Source organism: Mobula hypostoma, chromosome 14, assembly GCF_963921235.1.
Source record: "Mobula hypostoma chromosome 14, sMobHyp1.1, whole genome shotgun sequence".
In the NCBI taxonomy this organism is placed as follows: Eukaryota; Metazoa; Chordata; class Chondrichthyes; order Myliobatiformes; family Myliobatidae; genus Mobula; species Mobula hypostoma.
This window is the reverse complement of record NC_086110.1, coordinates 11,944,676-11,967,511: the sequence shown is the minus strand read 5'-3', so window position 1 is coordinate 11,967,511 and position 22,836 is coordinate 11,944,676. Positions and strand designations below refer to the sequence as shown.

At 40.3% G+C, this 22,836-nt stretch overlaps 1 protein-coding gene across 5 annotated transcripts in view; it reads right to left on the bottom strand.

The window, feature by feature from the left end:
- csnk2a2b (casein kinase 2, alpha prime polypeptide b) overlaps nucleotides 1-22,836 on the bottom strand; it is a 51,315-nt gene that overhangs the window by 5,113 nt on the left and 23,366 nt on the right. For 2 of the 5 annotated variants that reach the window (XR_010020281.1, XM_063066680.1), the window contains exons 3-8: nucleotides 18,026-18,127; nucleotides 12,899-12,949; nucleotides 12,671-12,730; nucleotides 11,778-11,861; nucleotides 8,754-8,864; nucleotides 6,683-6,784 (exon numbers count right to left, since the gene is read on the bottom strand). Coding sequence is in view for 4 of the 5 variants with exons in the window: in XM_063066680.1 (XP_062922750.1) it covers nucleotides 6,683-6,784; nucleotides 8,754-8,864; nucleotides 11,778-11,861; nucleotides 12,671-12,730; nucleotides 12,899-12,949; nucleotides 18,026-18,127 (510 nt within the window). In the remaining variant the exon portion in view is untranslated. The remainder of the gene's footprint in view (nucleotides 1-6,682; nucleotides 6,785-8,753; nucleotides 8,865-11,777; nucleotides 11,862-12,670; nucleotides 12,731-12,898; nucleotides 12,950-18,025; nucleotides 18,128-22,836) is intronic. The other 3 variants (XM_063066681.1, XM_063066683.1, XM_063066682.1) reach the window with 3 other exon arrangements.

The following is a 22,836-nucleotide window of genomic DNA, read 5'->3' as shown; positions in this document are numbered from 1 at the left end:
TACCAACCATTGGAGGTGTTTATATCCCAATTTGTTCGTGCTTGTTCCTGCCCGCAGACATAATTATCCAATCCCTATGTACTTATTTACTTAATTTTTTCTTTTTTTTTATCCCTTTCCCAAATCTTTCCCTTTACCTGTGTTAATTCTCTATTTTCCAAAAAAAAACAAACATTTAGACTAGGGGTGCTTACGTTAGCAATATTACTGTGTTGATGAGAAGAGCAATATAAATCATTAGGAGAGTCATCTAAAGTCTGCTCGCATTGGGGTTATATATTCAATTCATTTATTCCAGATTTGATAAAATGTTTCTTTTTGAGTTCTCAGGGAGTAAGTCAACTTTTCCATTTTAAATATTTCCAAGATAATTTCGTACCAATCTTCTAATGTGGGTGGTATTGGATTTAGCCATTTTCTAGTGATTGATTTCTTACTTGCCGCTAAGAGGGCCTGCAGCAACTTTATATCTTCCTTCTGTTCAAGGAACAATACATGCCCCAAATAGAGCGTCTCAAAGTTCAGAGGTATCTGGGACCTAAGTACCTTAACTAATGTTCTATGAATACCTTCCCAAAATAGACTTAATTTAGGGCAATCCCAGAAAATATGAAAATGATTTGCCTCCTTGGAGCCGCACCTTCTCCAACACATCACATTTGTATCTTTATATTTTTCCTGATATGGGGTCTTGAAGTATCTTATAATGTTTTTCCAACAATATTCTCTCCAAGTCAAAGAATTAGTCGAGGACCATTGAAAGCTGCAGATTTTCCCCCAAGCCTCCTCTGAAAGTACCAACCCCGCTTCTTTCTCCCACTTCTCTTTAATATACAGTGTATTTACATTTTTAGCATGGGAGAGTGCATTATATAGGCGAGAAACTGATTTACTAGGTATTGAACTGTAAGCCGAATTCAGAATCTTGAAAAATTCTATTTCTACTGTTGATAGGTCTGTGTATCTACAACTCTGGTTAACATAGTTTCGTATTTGAAGGTACCTAAAAAAGTCATTATGTTCTCGGCCATGTTTGTCCTGCAGGATTTGGAAACTTTGTAATACTCTTTTATCTATAAATGAGAGGTAGGTTGTAAGACCTTTCTTTATCCATAGCTCAAATCTTTTATCTCCTCTGTTGGGAAGGAATTCGGTATCATATGCACACCATCTAAAGAGTTTTAACATGTTATTAATTCCACATGAATTAACCACCTTCTGCCATACTTTTAATGTAAGACTTATCCAAGCATTAAATTTTTATTATTAAATTTTTCCAACTGGACCATCAATCCTTTGTCAGCTATTGAGGCCTGAAGAGGAAAACTGTCAACTAATCCAAATCCCATTTCCTTCCATCTAGCCTTATATTCCCTATTACACCAATATAACAGAGGGGTTACCTGTGAGGCATAAAAATAATATCTCAGGCAAGGAAGAACCATACCTCCTCCTTCCTTCCCTAACTGTAAGGTGTTATATCGAATTCTAGGTTTCCTTCCTTGCCAAATGAAGCGGGAAATCCATTTGTCCCATTCCCTGAATTGATTATCATCCACCTCCACTGGTAAAGTACGGAAAAGATATAATAACCGAGGAAGAATATTCATTTTTATAGTATTTATCCTTGAATTTAAACTTAAAAAGGGGATAAGATTCCATCTATGCATATCTGCTTTTATCTCTGAGATTAATGGCCCATAATTTACCTGTGACAGTGTTGAAAGATCCTTCGGCAGGGTTATTCCTAAGTATTTTAATGATTTAGCTTCCCACTTAAGATCGTATGTATCCTGCAATTTTTTGGATGGTGTATAATTTAGGGACATAACCTGCGTTTTCTTTACATTTATTTTATAACCTGATATTTTCCCAAAGTCATCCAACAGTGTAAACAATCCTATAAATGATTTTTCTGGTTCACTCAGATAGACCAAAACATCATCTGCGAATAACGCCACTTTCTGTTCAATCCCTGCCACCTTGATACCTTTTACGATTTCGCTCTGTCTTATTAGTTGGACAAGTGGTTCAATATATAGCGCAAAAAGGAGAGGAGAAATTGGGCATCTCTGTCTAGTGCCTCTCTCTAAAATGAAGGAGTCAGAGAGGTCCCCATTTATCTTAATTCGGGCTGTAGGGCTGTCATATAGAGTCTGAATTACTTTAATAAACCTTTCTTGAAAGCCGAATCTTCCTAACACTCTGTATAGGAATGCCCAACTAACCGAATCAAAAGCTTTCTCAGCGTCCAATCCTACTACCATTGTCTCTGTCTCGTTCTTATTAACCTGTTCTAATATGTGCAGAGTTCTCCTTATGTTGTCCTGTGTTTGTCTTTGTTGAATAAATCCAGTCTGGTCTAAATGGATTAGGCCAGGTAAAAGCTTTTCCAATCTGCGCGCTAATATAGATGTAAATAGTTTGTAATCTAAATTAAGAACACTAATTGGCCGATAATTGCCACATTCTAGTTTATCTTTACCCTCTTTAGGAATAACTGAAATAATCGCTTCTCTCCAGGAAGGTGGAGTTTCTCCTCTCTGCAAGATCCAATTAAAGGTGTTAAGTAGTAATGGGGCTAACAGTGTCTTCAGGGACTTGTACCACTCTGAGGTAAACCCATCAGAACCCGGGGACTTTCCAGCCTTTAACCTAGAGATGGCCACGTTCAGTTCTTTGACAGTTACTGGTTCTAATAAACTTTCATTTTGTAAATCTGTAAGTTTAGGTAGATCTAAAAAATTCAATACACTGTCTATATAGGGCTCATTGGGGGCCCGGGGTTGGGAGTACAGCTCTCGATAATATGTTTCAAAACTCTCTTGAATTTTCCCTATTGTACTCTCCACAAGCTTTGTCTTTGGATTCTTTATTTTATGAATTGTATTGTCTGCTTGTTGTTTTCGTAATTTATATGCTAATAATCTAGCTGATTTACCTCCTACTTCATAATTCTTTTGTCTCAGGTAAAGAAAATTTCTTTGAGTTTCCAACGTATAAATATCATCAATTTCACTTTGCAATTTCCTAATTTCCTGTTTTCGATTTGAATTACTTTTGTTGCTATCTCCAACTTGAAGTTGTTTTAATTTTCCTTCAAGGTCCGCTAATTTTTGTGCATTGATTTTTTTCATGTGAGTAGTAATGGAAATAATTTTCCCTCTCAGTACAGCTTTCAATGTATCCCATAAAATCACTGGTGACGTTTCTCCCGTGTCATTAAGGTCTAGATATTCTTTGATTTCTCCCCTTAATCTCTCCATTACTTTCGGGTTATTGAGTATATGTGAGTTTAGCCTCCATAGTGTTTTCCTCATTTTCCTTTCCAGGATTAGAGACATAGAGACTGGGCTATGATCCGACAGATCAATTGTTGCAATATTACAGTTTTTTATCCTGAGTCTATCTGTATTAAAGATAAAGAAATAGTCTATCCTTGAATAGGCTGAATGAGGGAAAGAGTAATATGTATAATCTTTACTAGTAGGGTGTAATTCCCTCCAGACATCTATAATTCCCAACTCCTCCATCAATGAATTCACTTTCCGAGTCAGAGGTTTATTCTGAGTAACTATTCTTGAAGAATCTAATATAGGATTTAATCTAATATTAAAATCCCCTCCACAAATTACTACCCCTCGAGAACTGACCATTAGGTCAAAAATGTGTCTATAAAATGACCATTCACTACCTGGAGGAGCATAAACATTCAGCAATGTTATTTCTGTACCTTCTATTCTTCCTGTGATTTTTACAAACCGTCCTTCTTTGTCTCTAGTCTCTGAAATATGTTCATAATTAAGAGTACTTGATAATAAAGTAGCTACCCCTCTTTTGTGACTCAATTTATATGATGAATAAAATACATGCTTAAAGCCCATTAATTTTTAATTTTCCATGTTCAGATTGGCTCATATGTGTTTCCTGGAGGAAAGCTATTTGTGCCCTCTCTTTTTTCAATTTAGACCTAATCTTATTTCTTTTAATTGGATTCAAAACCCCATTAACATTATAGGAAATTATTTTTACCAATCCAGTTTGCATTTTTCTCTAGTAGAAAAAAAGCACTCTCCTTTTCTAACCAAACAGTAAGCAATCCCTTCTCAACAGTAAACCAAGACATATAACCACACCCTAGACATTTCTGAACGTATAACATTTGAAAATTTTTCCCGACTTCCCACAGTGAGGCCTGAGCACCGACCCGCCTCAGTTCAGAGGGATAACCTCTATCTTCACCGTGTTAGAGGGCCCTCAGCAGTTTGAATAATCATAGAGAATTTTCTCCTATTTATGTCTCGACCATATTGCTATCATTCAAGTTATTCCGCCTAGTTTATTTTCAGTTATCAGTTTTCATTTTACTTTTAAGTCCGATTTACTCTTTTCAGTCATTTCTCTTAATTAATCTGTATTCTCTGTACATTCGCGTCTGAATATTTGCAGCTTTTCCTTGTAGTTTGACACCTGGTTCGAGTGGAGCGTCCTCGCCCCACTAACTGCCACGACTTCTGCCGAATCCTCTCCAGTAGCGACTCCGGTTGGGTGATAACTTTAATAGGTAGTCCCCAGTCCGCCAGGTCCAACGTTGCCTCCTCCACCGTAGCGTAAGTTTTTGTCCCTTCGTCGTAAAAGACTCTCAACCGAGCTGGATACAGGGTCTGGAATCTGATGTTGTTTTCCTTCAGGACTCTCCGTGTTTCCGTATATTCCTTCTGTCTGGCAAGAATCCCCGGTGCGTAGTCATGGTCTAAACTGATTTTGCAGTTGTTCCACATGAAACCTTTCTTTTGCCATGCTCTTTTAAGCACCTCTTCCTTCGTTCTGTAACTGAGAAATCTGATCAGAATCGATCTGGGCTGGGCGCCTGCCGGAGGCTGTGGTGCCAACGCACGGTGAGCCCTTTCTATCTGTAGGTCTTTTGCGGCCGGTATATCAAGGTTCTCTCTAAGCAGCTTCTCCACGAAGGGAATCATCAATCCGGGTTTACCTTCGGTTCCTTCGGGAACTCCGCAGATCCTCACATTTTCCCTTCTCGAGCGGCCTTCTTGATCTATTAGTTTCCACTGGAGCTGGTCTTGTAGCTTCAGCATTTCTGCTATCACTTCCTCGGCGTTTTGTAGCTTCTCTTCAATTCCAACAATCCTCGCTTCGGCTTCATCTATCCGCGAGTTAGTTTTTACTATTTCTCCTTTAATATCTTCCAGCTGTTTGCTGTTATCTTGTCGGAACTCGCGAATCTCTCCGAGAATCAAAGACAGAGTCACCGATTCCCCCTCATTATCTCCGTCCTGGCTTGCCGTGGGGGAGCTAGGCCCGTCGCCTTGCTGCATCTCTTTATGTTTATCAGCCTTCGAAGCGGACTTTTTATTCTTGTTCTTAGACATCATCCTTGCCCCTTTTATTAATATAGTTATGCAATATTAAGTATTTGTCTAAATTCGATTTTGGGGCAGTTTACTTTCTTTTTTGTCGAGAGACCTTTTCCTTACGCCACCATTCCCTTGATGACCCAGAAGTCCCCTCTTACTGGCTTTTTTCTATCATTATGTATTGCATTGTACCACTGCCACAAAGCAACAAATTTCACAACATATGCCAGTGATATTAAATCTGATTCTTTGTTTACTATATTTTAAGCAGGGTTACCTCCAAACACTTGTTTAATGCAGAAATATTCAGAATATCAGCATGTTAGATTGACAAGTGTGCCACCTAGTTCCACATTAGTTATTAGTTTTGAAGGAACTAAAACTACTTGTAATGTTCGACTTGATACCATGGTGACCATTACTGTTTCCAAGTTGTACACACCAACTATTGTCTTACAATCGAGGAATTTCTTTGAAACCACAAGATTTTGATTGGAATACAAAGCAAGATTAAATGTTTCACTACTTGCAAAACCTAGGGCAAATTGAAGTTTGAAGCAACAATGGAGGATGTTCAAGGCAAGTGTCAGCTGAGATTACACAAGTTAGGGTTCCACAATAGTGGGTCTCTGCTGAAGTGCTTTAGATAGATCAGGTCAAAAAATGAAGTTTTCCAACAGTGAAGAAACTCATTTTGCAAAGGATTTTGACAATTCTCACTGAATTGCAGTCTTGTGAATAATGGGAAAGTAAACCCTGGGAGTTTGGGGCAACAGAGTTTGATTCTTAAGAGAATGCAAAACCTTATGCATTTCCTGTTTAAGGAAAAATTAAGCAGTTACATTGTTAAAAATAAATGTGTAACAATGTCCTAATGGTGACATTGAATTAAAATCAACAAGCTACACTTGACAGATGCTACCTGATGTGACTGAAATTTGATTCAGTGAAATGAGCAATCTACATTAAGATCCAAAGCATACAGCAAATCTTAGCATGGCATCTGTTTTAAATATGAGACGATTTCCAGCCAGTCACTTTCTGGCAGGGAGCATTGAACTATTAAACGCCTTCCCCATGCTCTTAGCCGACACCAACAGTATTTGTCCTCCAGTCTCAACTGTTTGAGACATTCCCCTTGTTAGCTGCAACCCTTGAGATTCCCTGGAAATTAACACGTGTTTCATTTCTAATTTTTCTGATCCTAATGAAAATCATTTACATGAGACAGTAACAATTCTCTTTCCACAGATGCTGCCCAACTTGTCAAATGTTTGTGTTTTCTGCTTTCAGCATCAAAAGCCTACCTGGTCATAGTTATCATGTCCATGAAAGAATGGCTCCTTACGAAATATCATACTGGCCAACATACACCCCAAACTCCACATGTCAAGGCTGTAATCATACATCTGGAAAAAAATAAAAGGCAGATTAGGGTACTGGTTAGACAAAACAAAAATTGAATTAAAAACCATAGTATCTGGCATGACTTGGGTTTACATTGCCCAGAGATTTTTGACTGAGGTTGAGTCCAATTATGGCAAGGTTCACCCACAAGTTTCAACTAAAGACTTACATATACAATAAATCGGTTTGTATGAATGGTATGCAAGATAAGATTTTTACTGCACCTCTATACATGTGATAATAAACCAATTTACCAAAGAGTAACAGATGAATTAAATCTCAAAGGACAGAGCAAATGCAGTCTCTTTTCCCCATGGAAAAGGAACAAAAACCTAGAGAGCACAAGTTTATGACGAGTTGTAAATGATTTAAAAGGGATCTAAGGGGCAACATTCTCACACAGGATGGTACAGATATGGAACAGGCAGGTACATATGGATAAACACATGGACATGGGCCAAACACAGGCAAGCAGGTGAGCACCTTAGTTAACAAGAATGAGGAGACTGAAGGACCTGTTTCCATGCTGGATTACTCTACCTCAGCAGTGGAAGAATCAGCAGCTTTAGATCCCCGAGTATTAACATATCAGATGACCTGTCCTGGGCCCATCAATAGATGCAATCACAAAGGCAGGCAGGCCAGCATCTTTACTTCCTAGGAGGTTTGGCAGGTTACTGAACACTCTCAAACTTTTACAGACATTGAAAGTATCCTGACTGGTTGCATCACGGTTTAGTATGGAAATATGAGTGCACAGGAATGCAAGAGGCTGCAGAGAGTAGCGGACATAGCCCAATATATGGTTCCCATTAGTAGAGCTACACAAGGTGCTACTTAAAGGCAGCACCACCTATCAAACCTTGCCACCGTCTTGCAGCTAGTACAGAAGCCTTAAGTCCCACACTATCAGTTCAAGAATAGCCATTCAGTTACTGAACCAATTAGCCCAACCCTAAACATTACAGTACTGCAACACTCTGACAGCTTTGATCAGCCTGCATTGTATTGGATTTTATAAATATGGGTCTGCAGTTGCAGAAAATCCAGAGCAAAACACACAAAATGCTGGAGGAACTCAGCAGGTCAGGCAATATCTATGGAAATGAATAAACAGTCAGCATTTTGGCCTGAGACCCTTTTTCAGGACTGTATTGGACTTTTTTTTTTGCTTTAATCAATGTTTTTTCTTTGTTAAAATTGTGTACAATGTGTTTAATTTATGTTTTGTGAATGCTGTTTATCTGACATAATGCTGCTACATGCAAACTTTTCACTGCACCTGTGCATATGACCATTTACTTTGACTTGATATTGTAATCAAATTAAAACAAATGCATTTATAATATCCCCTATATGTCATTTTATTCCTTAAATTATCTTATTTCACCAATAAGACAATACAGAAACAGACGACTATAATAAAGTCCACCCCTTTCTATTCATTCACTCTCAAATGTTTCAAGTTAAGCATTCCAATTAACATGTTACTAATTGGCCCTTTGACAATTTGTCTTAGGATGGCAATGTTCAAACTTCTAGTCAGGTAATAACTCAACTTTTACCACACAACAAAAAAAATATGAGAAAACATGCAGGATTTGTTTTAAATGGAATTTGTGGTTTTCATTAAAGAAATGCATAAAAAGGATCAGACTATGAAATAGAGTTTGCATTCCAAGTAACTATACATGGCAAGTTAAGGTTGGAAAGAAGCCACTGTCAAGAAAGCCAAAAGAAGAGTAATTGGGATTGCTCTCAAAATAGCTTGGATATAGAAGGGAATAGGGGTCTGGGGAAGGGAACCTTGGTACTTTCATGAAGAATGAGAGTGACACGGAATGGGGAGGCAAGAGGAGAAAATGGGAACCAAAGTGCAGCAAGAGAGACATTGAACTACGGCCCTCCGCTCCAGCAGGACATTACAATCTTAATAAAGCATAATCCAGGATTCACTGTTTCTAGTTGTACCTGGTAGTCAACTAGCAGCTCGGGACCTTTGAAATATCTGGAGGCCACTCTAACATTGTATTCCTGCTCAGGATGATAGAACTCAGCCAGCCCCCAGTCAATTAACCGAAGCTGTAAAATAAATTGGGATAGTCAGTCAAATATCAGGTGATGTGCTGGAGCTACACGAATTGCTGTAGCTTGCCCATTCACCTTCCACTGGCATTCTTCAAGAAAAGACAAAAATGGACAGAAACAAAACAAAAACAAAAACAAGAAAAATTCTGCAGATGCTGAAAATTCAAATCAATGCACACAAAATGTTGGAGGAACTCAGCAGGTTAGTCAGCATCTAGGGAAATGAATAACAGTTAATGTTTTGGGGCTGAGACCCTTCATCAAAAACAAAACACTTAAATCAAACACTAGATGGAGCCAGCATACTTTTAAAACACATACAGGTTTCCACAACAATGTGCACAACAGAACTCAGACTCAGCCCAAACTGTTTCCAAAATGAGCCACAATATTGATATCACAATTCCTCTTTGGAAATGAATTGACTAATTAACTGACTTTTCAACAGGAATGGAATAGGTTTACATTTCATAGATTGAGCATAGCCAAAAATAGGAAGGATCATGTCTACATATCAACCGCAAAGAAAAATTTGAAGAATCTACTATGCTATATTTATAATCATAAGAATCTTTACATTCCTGCTCCCCTGTCTCCCACTGACTATTGAGAGTATATAGTATCATCCCATGACTACATTTTTCTTGCTTCCAAGCTTAACCCATACTGCTTCACTGGATGACCTTCTACAGAACACCTTCTCTAAATACTGCTGTGACAGTCTCCCCATACTACTCCCACACCTATTTTACATCGTTCTCTATTGTGTCTGAAGCATCTGAAGGGAACTGAAAGGTGAAGTATTGATTGAGGAATATTGTTAGAAGGAAGAGGGAGAAATGCAAGTACAGAATCTGGGCAGAATTGAGAATGAAAAATTCTGGAGGCCTTCAAATGGTGAGAGGAAGGCAGATGCAAGGAATCCAATCTCACCAGAATGTTGACTGAATTAGAGTTATTGATTATAATGAGAGGTGGGATAAATTTGATTTGTTTTCTCTGGAATGGAGGTTGAGGAATAACCCTAACAGTGTATTAGTGCCTATATGGCTTACCTTTTTGTATACTTATTCAATAAAAAGATTTAAAAAGAAAAAGAGGAATAACCAAATAGAAGTTTATAAAATTATGAGAGGTATTAATGGAAATGTTAAATTCTAGAGGGCATAAATTTAAGGTGATAGGGAGGGGTTTAAGGATAAGTGAACGGTGAGATTTATTTTAATACAGAATAGCAAATGGCTACAATGCAGAACTACTGCCTGTCCAGGGGTGGGAGGATGGCAAGTAGAGAGAAAGAGGAGCAGATAGGATACTGATACTTGAGGGCAGTTAGTGTGCAAGGAATAGAAACATAGAAAATAGGTGCAGGAGTAGGCCATTCGGCCCTTCGAGCCTGCACCGCCATTTATTATGATCACGGCTGATCATCCAACTCAGAACCCAGCCTTCCCTCCATACCCCCTGACCCCTGTAGACACAAGGGCCATATCTAACTCCCTCTTAAACATAGCCAATGAACTGGCCTCAACAGTTTGCTGTGGTAGAGAATTCCACAGATTCACCACTCTCTGTGTGAAGAAGTTTTTCCTAATCTCGGTCCTAAAAGGCTTCCCCTCTATCCTCAAACTGTGACCCCTCGTTCTGGACCTCCCCAACATCGGGAACAATCTTCCCACATCTAGCCTGTCCAATCCCTTTAGGATCTTATACGTTTCAATCAGATCTCCCCTCAATCTTCTAAATTCCAACGAGTACAAGCCCAGTTCATCCAGTCTTTCTTCATATGAAAGACCTGCCATCCCAGGAATCAATCTGGTGAACCTTCTTTGTACTCCCTCTATGGCAAAGATGTCTTTCCTCAGATTAGGGGACCAAAACTGCACACAATACTCCAGGTGTGGTCTCACCAAGGCCTTGTACAACTGCAGTAGTACCTCCCTGCTCCTGTACTCGGATCCTCTCGCTATAAATGCCAGCATACCATTCGCCTTTTTCACCGCCTGCTGTACCTGCATGCCCACTTTCAATGACTGGTGTATAATGACACCCAGGTCTCGTTGCACCTCCCCTTTTCCTAATCGGCCACCATTCAGATAATAATCTGTTTTCCTATTTTTGCCACCAAAGTGGATAACTTCACATTTATCTACATTAAATTGCATCTGCCATGAGTTTGCCCACTCACCCAACCTATCCAAGTCACCCTGCATCCTCTTAGCATCCTCCTCACTGCTAACACTGCCACCCAGCTTCGTGTCATCCGCAAACTTGGAGATGCATCATGTACAGGTAGATGGGGTAGTTAATTGGGTGCCATGGTCTGCACAGACATTGAGCTGAAGGGCATATTCCTCTGGACACCATTTTGTTATATCAAATAGTCAGTAGTAGTACAACTTCCTACTAAATAATAACCAAATTTTGTCTCCCACATGATCAGTTCGGAGCTCCAACACTGGAAACAACAGCACATTTTCAAGTTACTAACATTAAAAGGAAATTTCCTCAGTAGTATCACTGGAAACAAGCATGATTTTCAATTTGTTGATACAAAAAATTAACCAAGAGTAAACACAAGTTGAAATGCCATCATAAAATACAAGACCCGCACAAGCATGTACTTATGAGGCATGCACGTTTCAGTGTCCCAGGTTTTTAAAAAATTTGATTCACTTCAATAGATGCTTCACCTGAAGCCTTGTATAAACTTTCTGACAACAGCTTAGTGCAACACATTACAAAGGACCATATTGAATACAACTTGATCAACACATTTAGTCATTGACTTACCATACGAGGCAGCATTTAGTAGTAGTACTTGCAGGTTTCCTTTATTATGCTGCAGTCTGCCCACTAACCCCAATAAAACTGCTGAAGCAACCTAACCTGCAGTCATTCTCATACCTTTCTCTGGGTATGGTCGATCATCACATTATGCGGCTTCACGTCCCTGTGCATAATGCCCATACTGTGGCAGTAGTCCAAGGCCTATAAGAACAAAAGTATTAAGCAATGAGTAGTACAAGTTCATGCCTGTGTTTTGCACCCTCCCATTCTGCTACCACAATGTAATGTGGACAACATGCTCCATGTCTCAAGCTGGTTACCAGCTGTTCCAGAGCAACCGATCTTCAGAATGGAATAACTGGCTTCCAATTACCACAATTACCTAGAAGTACTACAGGAAGCAAACAACAACAACAAAAAAATCAATATCTGGGGATTGCTGTGACCTGTCAAACTAATGCTATTCACAACATAAATTCCCTTGAACTTCACTATAAGCAAATATAACCTAACAAAAGGAACCTAATTTCAGTTTTGTTGTTGGACATGTTAGTGTTAAAATGAGAGACAATGTATCATTAGCATTTCTATCGTTTCCATTTTGCCCTGTGATTCATCAGTGCATGCTTTCAACGGCGGGAAGAAAGCACCACGTTCCTACATTGGCAGAGGGAAGGGAAGAGAAGCATTTGCTCTCAACCAGACCAGATGAAGCTCATATTGCTTTATCCAGAAGTGAGGGGCTTGCCACCACTTGAATGTCAATCACTAGCTGGACACCCACCAAGTGATGCAAACATTGGTGTGGGAGGAGCCTGGGGCCCACGCCAGTCTCTGTATAGAATTAGTTCCTGCCAAAGAATCATCTGTGAATGGTGGTGGTGGTGGGGAGGGCACTGACACAGCAGGGATGACCTAAAAGGGAACAAAAGCAGAAAGAAGCTAGAATACAGAATCAATAAACACAATTCAATTGATTAGCTGGAAGAATCTTATGGCTTGTAACTCACCTTAAGAATCTCATACATGTAGAACCGGATATCATAATCCACCAAGATCTGATACAGTTGCTAGACAAAGAGAGGGGAAAAACGGGATGGCAGGAAATGTGGTAGGGTGAGATTGGAGGAAAATTCAGCATGTGTTAGTAAAGCTGTACGCAAGTGCAAACCAAACAGTAACATCAGTAAATGCAAGAGCTGCTCTGATTATACATACACATAAATCTACAAACTCACCTTGAAATCAGTGTTATCAATGTGCTCAAAAACAAGAGCTGGAGTCCTCGACTGCAGAAAGAACAAGATCACTGTGTAAGATACAGCATATAGCTGAAGGCACAATGTGCCAGGAATCAACTTCATGATTTACCACAAATAGTCAACAGAAACTGCTACAGGCAATAAAGTTTATAATGTCATAGTGGTCAATATTACCTACTGTGAAGTAGAGGTTAAAAATACATTTCATAATGTCAGTTTGGGTTAGTCCCTTGTTAAGCCAGTGGCCCTCTCCATTTAATGGATTGTGCAATTAACTCTCTCAATCAGATATGCTTCATCAGCTCCCAGGATTCTGTAATTCTGCTCTCAGACTAGCCACCAGCTAAAACCAAAGAACAACTCAAGACAACTCTTCCTCCCTGTTGCTCCTTTACCATCTCGCAGCCAAGGCTAAAACTGACCTGAATGATCTTTTGAGCATTATGCTTCATTGCGTACATAAATGATGCACATCTTGTTCCAGAATATTAACAAGTTTAGAAGAAATAGTAGAAACTTAAGACTGGGAAGGGAGAAGAAAAACCCAAAAGACAATACTGTTCATCCCTCAGTTTCAACCACGTTCCACTGAACAATCAATAGGTGGACTGAAGAGATTCTTTAATCCAGGTCACTGAACTTTTCTACTCCTCACTTTGAGGGATAAGTTGGCAAAAGGCAGAATATAGGTGCGTATGTGTGTAGGAAGTGGGGGGCTGCATTTGATCAGAACATCAGGATTTTATTTTATATAGAGATACAGCACAGTAACAAGTAACCTGTGCTGCCCTATTAAAACTACGTGACCAATTAACCCATGTCTTTGAAATGTGGGAGGAAAAAGACCAGAGCACTCAGAGGAAACCCACGTAGTCAAAGGGAGAATGTACAAACTCTTCAGAGAGTGGCACAAAATTTGTGAGGAGAATGCCTTCCAGTCTACCTTCTCCTTGGGACCTGTGGCTTTGGGTTGCCGCAGGCTCAGTCTCACTTGCATTGACCATACTCTGTGGTCAGAACTGACCGAGTTGAAGGTGCTGTAGGCTTCTGTGTTGATCACACAATTACGCCATTTTGTTCTTACGAGGATGTAATCGAGCTGTTTCCTGTAGATGGAGGCTCTGTTTTCATATGTTCACAGTTTACCAGCTCGCTTCTTGAATTGTGTGTTGGCAGCAATGAGACTGTGTTCCTGGATGAAATCAACTAGATATTGTCCATTTTTGTTGGTAAAGTCTTGGTATGAGTATGGAACATCTTCCAGTCTGATTAAAATCACCAAGCACAGCCAGGAAGTTATGTGCCGGTATTGAAGTGACAGCTTCGTGAAGTTTACTGTAGAAGGCCTCCACCTCCTTCTCCTCGCTGCTGTTGTGCGGGGAGTAACAGATGATGACAGAGGTCACCGGGTTTCCGTCGAATTCCGCAGTAAGGATTCTGTCACTGACTGAGACTACACCCCTCAGTGCCTCCTTTGCCTTGCTGTTCACCATCAGCCCTACTCCACCTTGTGCTGGCTCTCTCCATGCAGACGAGGTGATGAGGTGCATCCCCTCTACCTCTGTGAACCTTATCTCTTCATCAGGGTGTACATGATGGTGTTCCTGGATCCCCAGGATGGAGATCTCGTAGCTGCTTGCCTGTGATGCCAAGATGGTGTTTGTGTTGAAGGTTGAAATGATCGTTTTTACCTTACAACGCAAAAGAGGCGCAGTTCACTCGGCCCCCTTGTCGGACTCAACCCTCCCCGTGGGGTTTGAGGTTGCATCTTCATACTGCCTGTCTAGGCCAGGGTCTGGGCATTCCGGAGAGTTCCTGAGCACTCCCGGCTCTGGAAGTATAGGGTTTGTTGGGTTGTCTGTCATCATAATGCCTTACAAGGCGTGAAACGGAATACTGTGTGGCGCGCCACTCCTCACACAGACAGTAGGTGGCCGTTGACTCACAAAGAGTTCATCCGCCCTTTGACAGGTTTTGTTTTCAGTCCTGCTGGGTGCCTACACACCCTCCTCCCGGTTAACCAAAGTGCACCAGGGGGTGTGCCGGTTGGAAGGCATTCTCCTCACAACCTATTCTTCAAGCCCAGTACACAGTGGAGGTGAGAAATCACTTCGGCCCACTGGAAAGGGGGGGAGGAAGAGACTGCCACCAACCGCTATCAACATCTCATAGACGCACACACAGATGCAACAGAGAGTTTGTCTACTGTGAAGCAAATCAAGAAGAGTCGGATCTCGAAACATCCTGACGTCGTTGCAGCAAGAAGTGTGGTTAATGCTTGTCATGCCGAACTTAGAAGGAGCAAATCAGAAGAGCTAACAGACAAGTTCAAGACAGCAAAGCAGAATCTCTTTGCCACCTACGACTGACTGAAGGAAGGGGAACTAGCTGAGAGGATTAGAGAGATAGAAGCTGCTAATGAAGACATGCAGCATGGAGAAGCATGGCGCCTAGTCAATGAGATCAGTAGACGGAAGAAGTCCCCATCAGGTCAAATAAGTGGTAAAACACCAGAGGACCGGGTTTAACCACTTTAAGAACCTGCTGGGAAGCCCTCCAACGATCAGGAAGAAGAGGACATACCCATGATACTAATGCAAGTCGAAATCGATGGTGGCCCATTCACCATTGAGGAACCGAAGGCGGCCAAATATGCACTCAAACAAGGCAGGAGCGCTGGACCAGATGGGATACCACCAGATGTCCTGAAGAACTGTGACCTGGATGACATCTTGCTGGACACATGTAATATGGCACTGATGAAAGGCGACAAACCAGAACAGTGGTCACTCGCAAACATTATCCCAGTCCCCAAGTCTGGATCCCTCACAAAGACAGATAACTACCGCAGAATCAGCTTGACCTGCATCTTAGCAAAGTTATACAATCGGATGATCTTGAACAGGATTCGCACCGCTATTGACCCTAAGCTAAGATTCAATCAGAATGGTTTTCGGCAGAAGTGCACAACAGTAATGCAAATACTTGCTCTCCGTAGGATCATCGAGGAAGTCAAGAAGAACAATCTACCAGCCGTGTTTACTTGCATTGATTTTCGCAAAGCTTTTGACTCCATTCACCGAGGTAAAATGCTGAAGATCCTGAAAGCTTATGGAGTGCCAGACCGTCTACTGAGAGCAATAGAGTCCAGCTATACCAAAACCATGGCAAAAGTTGTATCACCAGACGGAGAAACAGCAGTGTTCGAGCTCCTAGCTGGTGTGCTGCAAGGAGACACTCTGGCACCCTACATCTTTATAATCATCCTTGATTATGCTCTGCGACAAGCTACCAAACATCATGACAAGTTTGGTTTTACCATAAAACCAGGGCAAACCAAAAGGGTCAGACTAGTTACACTCACAGATCTCGATTTTGCAGATGATATAGTCCTGCTCTCTGACCAGATGGAGGAAGCACAGCAGCTACTGACAGAAGTGGAAATTGCATGCAATAAAGTTGGACTTCACCTAAACGCTAAAAAGACAGAGTACATGGCGTTTAACTGTGACAAAGGTACTCTCAAAACCGTACAGAATGATACCATTAAGAAAATTTGACTACAAGTACCTAGGGTCAAGAATGATGAGTTCGGAGAAGGAGATAAAGATACGGAAGGCACTGGCGTGGAGGGCTATGAACGACATGAAGGAAATCTGGAAGTCGAACCTGACCAGAGGGCTTAAAAAGAGGATTTTCATAGCAGTCATAGAGTCCATTCTCACGTACAGATGCGAGACGTGGACACTCACCAAGACGATGCGAAAGTCTCTAGATGGTTGCTATACACGAATGCTCCGGATGGCTCTTGACGTGAGTTGGCTACAGCACATAATGAACGTCGAGCTCTATAACAACCTACCGATGCTCACCACTAAAATCGAGGCAAGAAGACTGCAACTAGCGGGGCACTGTCTATGCCATCCTGAGCTACCTGCCAGCCTAGTCATCATATGGGAGCCCAAGCATGGGAGGATGAACCCTGGGCGCCCTCCCAAGACTATGGGCAACACACTCCTAAAAGACAGCAGCTTGGCTAATGTAGATGAACTGAACACACTGATGAGGGAGAGGGAGAAGTGGAGAGTCCGTCATCGTGCCCGACACTGGCCCCCTAACCCTGAGTCGACGTAGTAGTAGTGGCGCAAAATTTAATTTGCAGTTCTAGTTTATTGTATAGCCAGCTGGTGGTGTAGTGGCATCCACACTGGACTTTGAAGAGAGTGAATCCGGGTTCAAATCCGGCCAGTTCCTTGCACACTTTAAAGAAATGGCAAGGTGGCCACCCAATGTGGCACAAGGTGCAGAGAAAAACAGAGAAAAGTTTACTGTATGTACACTAGTATATTGGGTTCTGTCATCTTTAAAAGGGCCAGGTCATTACAGAACCATGCTGCTTCTCTGCTTAAATGTTTCTTGCTAGTGAATGGGATAGCTGTCAATTAAAACTCAAAGTAGAAAGTTATGATGCAAGAATGGTGGATTTTGACAAAAGCAACGAAGCAAGCCTGTACTTTAAGTAATCACACCATACTGAACTGTACATTTTCATGAACACTTGACAGACACTATTAGCACTGTATAGTAAAGTCAGGGCAAATAAAACAATAAAATTGGAGACACTGAACAATTTTAAAAAATGTTATCCTGGAACCAATTAGACCTTATGCTTTCGAAAATCTTCTTAAATCACTTAACTCTGTGATTAACATATGCAATATTCTCATATGATCCAAAATGGTAGCTTTTACACATAGCAACCGTGATAAGATAAACTATTTCTGATAGGTTAATTGAAAGGGGAGGAAATGAAAAAGCGTATGTAACTTGGTTATCCCTAGTAGATCCCTAATATCCATTTCAACTAAACCAGATCGAGGTTCTAGTTTAATACCTCACCAAATGAAAGTGCTCTGACTTGATAGTGCTTCAGCGTGTCACTCAATGTGGTAGTGCATTGCCATGGGATTGCCTCAATGCTACAAAATAGCATGCAATGCAATATTATCTGAGCAAAGTAAACCTCTGCAAACATGCATTTTCATAAAGCTGAATGGCAAGGCTTACTTTTAATCTGGAGAATATGTCTACACAGTTACTCACCACAGGGTCCTTTACCACATCTAGCAGCTTGATGATATTGGGACCCCCACGGAGATTTTCCAGTATCTTGATTTCACGCTTTATCTTCTTCTTTTTCACAGGCTGTAAAATAATATTTTTTTTAAATAAGAAACCAGTTGCAAAGAGAATAACCAACAGACTGAGGCATTGCTCAGAAGGCAGGCATTGATATCCTTGCAAAGATAAATTCTGTAACTTTGCTGAGTCACTGAATAAGGTTTAAATAACTGAGATCAGTGTCTTCATATTCCTTACTTTGTATTTCAAACACTATTGTGTGCTCAAGAAGAAGCAAGGCAACCTGGAGCCTTGCCGGCTATTATGTGATGCAACTCTCAGGTCTGGCAGAATTAATTCTTTTGACCCAGAGTGACTTATAAATCTGTCATGGTGTCCTTCTCAAATAAGGCTCGAAATGATCTAGTTGAAACAGCATAATTTTAACTAGTCAGGAAAGAATTGACAAAAGAAACTAAAAGCACAAAGTTCTCTGAATGCACACGGTATCGCTAACATGACTGGTGAATTAATAGCACAAGAAGAAATAAATATGATCTTATGGACATAGTTGCAAATTGATGAGAATTCAATATTCCAGAATTCACTTTTAGAACTGATAAAAGAGACCCATTAAATGATGGGGTAAAAGGCAAAGAAAAGGAAGAACCTCAGCTCAGAAAACCAAATAGTTCACGAAACCTGAGTGTAACTAAAGAATGCTGTTGGGGGGGTGGTCTGATGGAGAAAGAAACATTGGTGGAGTTGTGCAACAGCCCTTCCTTCCTTGCAAGGCATGAAAATGCCCGACGCAAGCTTCTCATGGTCTGAGTCGGCGTTCCCTCCCTTCCCTTCCTCCCTTAATTGACAGTACTTTTATACAGAGCATTATAGTCTCTCTTACAGTTGGTCCCATTTAGTCTAGAATTATATTTTTGGTCAGTATACTGAGGATCTAATACTAAAAGAGGCCATTTATCAGGAAATGAAAAGGATTAATTAATAATCAGTAATTAAGGTGTCTTTCTGGAGCAATGATCACAAATGACAAATGTTTAAAAAGAAACACAGAACTATTAGTTCAATCCAAAAAGTGTTTCTTAAATCTGAACAATTCAAAGTACAAAGCTGTGCGCTGTTGCTGCAGATTGGGAATCTACATTACAAGAATTGACAGTAAACAAGATTAACAATTCTAGAATTAGTTTACAAATTGTACATATTACCAAAAAGGAATAAGAATTAATAATGGTGTCATTAATATTGGTGTCATGATAGGTGTCATGAAATCTGTTTTGTGGCAGCAATACACTGTAATACCCAATAAAACTATAAATTACAATAACATATAAAAAATAAATTAAATAAGCAGTGCAAAAATAAAAAGAGCAACAATATTGAGGTAGTGTTCATGAGTTGATTCACTGACTGCTCAGAAATCTGATGGCAGAGAAGAAGCTTTTCCTAAAATGTTGACCATCTGTTTTCAGGCTCCTGTATCTAAATTTTCCGCACAAGAGTTCAAAGAGGAAAAAAAAATACAGACAACATACATCAAAGTTGCTGGTGAAAAATACAGAGGTGACTATGAAGTTAAAGACTGTACAAGATTAAAAAAGAAAAAATGTTTATAATATTAAAAAGAGCAGCAAGCTCAAAGACTAGAAGATTTTGGAATTCAGTGGACCAAGAAATTAATAAGGGGAAAACACAAAACACAATGGGCAGAAGTTAACTAGAAATATAAAGCTTCTACGGAAAGATTGGAGGGATATTTGCAATTTTCCAGTTGTCTGGAACCATCCCTGACGCTAGTGATGCTTGAAAGATCACTATAAAAGTCTCCGCAGCCTCTTACAGAGCCCTGGGGTGCAATCCATCGTAGACCTTTCAGCTTCCTAAGCAACTTCTCCTTAAAAGTGACTACACCTGCCCCTGACTCTCTAATTTCTAGTCCATTGCTGCGATCTTCCACAGTAAAGTTCGATCGAAAATACTTTTGTTTGTAATTTTGCCCCTATTGTTGCATATCTAGCAATTTTTTCCAGCAGTCAGAGTACTTTCTTTCTATATATCTGTTTAAAAAAACCCTTCTGGTATCCTTTATATTATCCTTTCTCCTCTTACTGCTTCTCCTCTCCTCCCCCAGTTCTGTTGGTTTTTAAGATTCCTGCTGCATTTTGCAATATCGTATGCCTTCTCTTTTTGCTGTTTTTGACATTGCATGGCTGCCATTTGCCTCATCCTCCTTTTACAATGCTGCTACTTCTTTATTTAGCGATACAATGCAGAACAGGCCCTTTCAGCCCAACAAGCACCACCCAGCAACCATAGCCTAATCACAAGACATTTTTTTAAAAAACAAAGCACAATTAACCTACTAACTGTTATGAATTTGAACTATGGGAGGAAACCAGAGTACCTGGAAGAAACCCACACAGTCATGGGAAGGATGTACAAACTTCTTACAGACAATGCCAGAATTAAACTCCGAGCTGTAATAGTGTTGCGCTAACTGCTACGCTACTATGGTACCCCCTTTGGCATGAAATGATCTTGTCTTCCAAATTACTCCCAAAAACTCTTTATCCCCATCACCCAAAACATGCCCTCTTCTCATTGTCACCATTAGGTAGGAGGTACAGAAGCCTGAAGGCACACACTCAGCGATTCAGGAACAGCTTCTTCCCCTCTACCATCTGGTTTCTAAAATGGACTTTGAACCCATGAACATTTACCTCACTTATAAAAATTATTTCAGTTTTTTGCACTATTTTTAATTTAACTATTTAATATACATATATACTTAATGTAATTCATTTACTTTTTCTATATTTATCAAGTACTGCATTATACAGCTGCCACTAAGTTAACAAATTTCACAACCTAGATTCTGGAAAAACTCCGGCCATTGCTACTCCAGCATCATCTCTGCTCAGGTCCCACTCCAATCAACTTTGGCAAGCTCCTTTCTCATGTCTCTGCAATTCCATTTACTCTATTCTAATACTGATGTATCCAATTTCAACTTCTCCCTCTCAAATTGCAGGCTGAATTCTGTCATATATTGATCAGTGCCTCCCAAGTGTTCTTTAATCTTCATTCCCTAATCAAATCACCAAATCCAGAATTGCCTTTTCCATAGGGGGCTAGATCATGTACTGCTCTAAAAAGCCACCTCAATGGCATTATACAATTTCCTTCTCTTGAGATGCAGCATCAACCTGATTTTCTTAGCTTATCTGCATATTAAAGCCCACCATGACTACCGTGAGCACTTGGAGGTGTATGACTTACAGGGATACCAGACAAATGAAGGAAATTTGAATCAGAGAATGAGGATAAGGTGTGGGGGGTGGTGGGGGAGAATGGTTGCTTCTAATTAACAGAGTTCCTCCAGATTCTTTGTTGAGACCACATCTTTTCACTTCATGTATTAATGATATGGATTAAGGGACTGATGGCACTGTGGTCAAGTCTGCAGACGATACCAAGATAGGTGGAGGGGCAGATATTGCTGCCGAGGCAGGGTGTTTGCAGAAGAACTTGGATAGGTTGGGAGAGTAGGCAAAGAAGAGGCAAATGGAATACAGGGTACCAAGTGTGGGGTTGTACACTTTGGTAGGAAGGATAAAGGTCTAGATTATTTTCTCAATGGTGAGAGAATTCAGAAATCAAAGTGGTAAAAAGATTTGGAAGTCCTTGTTCTTGATTCCCTTAAGTTAATTTGCAGGTTGAGTCACAACCAAAAAGGCAAATGGTAGGAACGATACAATTCATTTTTAGAGCAACATAAAAGCAATATTTATACAAGGCATATTTCGGACTGCATATAGAAAATTGAGAGCAATTTTTGGCTCTATATCCAAGGATGGACAAGCTAGCTCTAGAAGGGATACAGGAGGTTCACAAGAATAATCCCAGGAATGAAATGCTAAATTTAGAAGCATTTCATTTCTCTGGGCCTATACTCATGAAGCTTAGAAGATGAGGAGATATCTCATTAAAACCTACTCGATACCAGAAGGCCTGAATAGAGTGGACCATGAAGAGCATGTTGGCACCTCAAATATAATACTATAATATATAAAAACAGGGGTGGAGTTCAGACAACTTCGGTGCTGCCTGTAAGGAGTTTGTATGTTCTACCTAGGACCACATGGGTTTCCTCCCACAGTCCAAAGATGTAGCAGTAGGTTAATTTGTCATTGTAAATTAGCCAGTGATTAGGCTAGTGTTAAATATGTTGGTTGCTGGGCAGCACAGCCGATGGGGCCAGAAAGGCCTGCTCTACACTGGCTCTCTAAATCAATTCCTAATTAGTAGATATTAGTGCAAGTTTCTTACTGAATGAAGTGGGGGGGAGGGGTGGAAGTAACTGACAGGTGAGAAAACAAGACACAAGATGTTGGTGTGCAGAGGGACCTGTGTCTCCTTACATGATTCATCCAGAAAGTTGACATGCAGGGCATAACAAGCAATAATTAAACTGAGGAAAGATATTGCAGCAGAAGGATTCCACAATGCTTCAACAGATTTGATTCCTGAAGGTTTGTCAAATGAGAGATTAAATTGACTGAGCTTCTACTTAAAGGTCAGAAAAAAGTGAGAAATGAGTAATGAACAAAAGTTTTATGACATGTGAAGGGCAGCGCAGAGTTAACATTTCCACGGGCAAGGGAGCCTAGCACCACAGAACCCTCAAAATTAAAACTTGCCCATTTAGGGCAGATGACAAGAAATCTCTTAACACCAATGATAATCTTCCATCATTGGCCTTAAACCATTAGAGT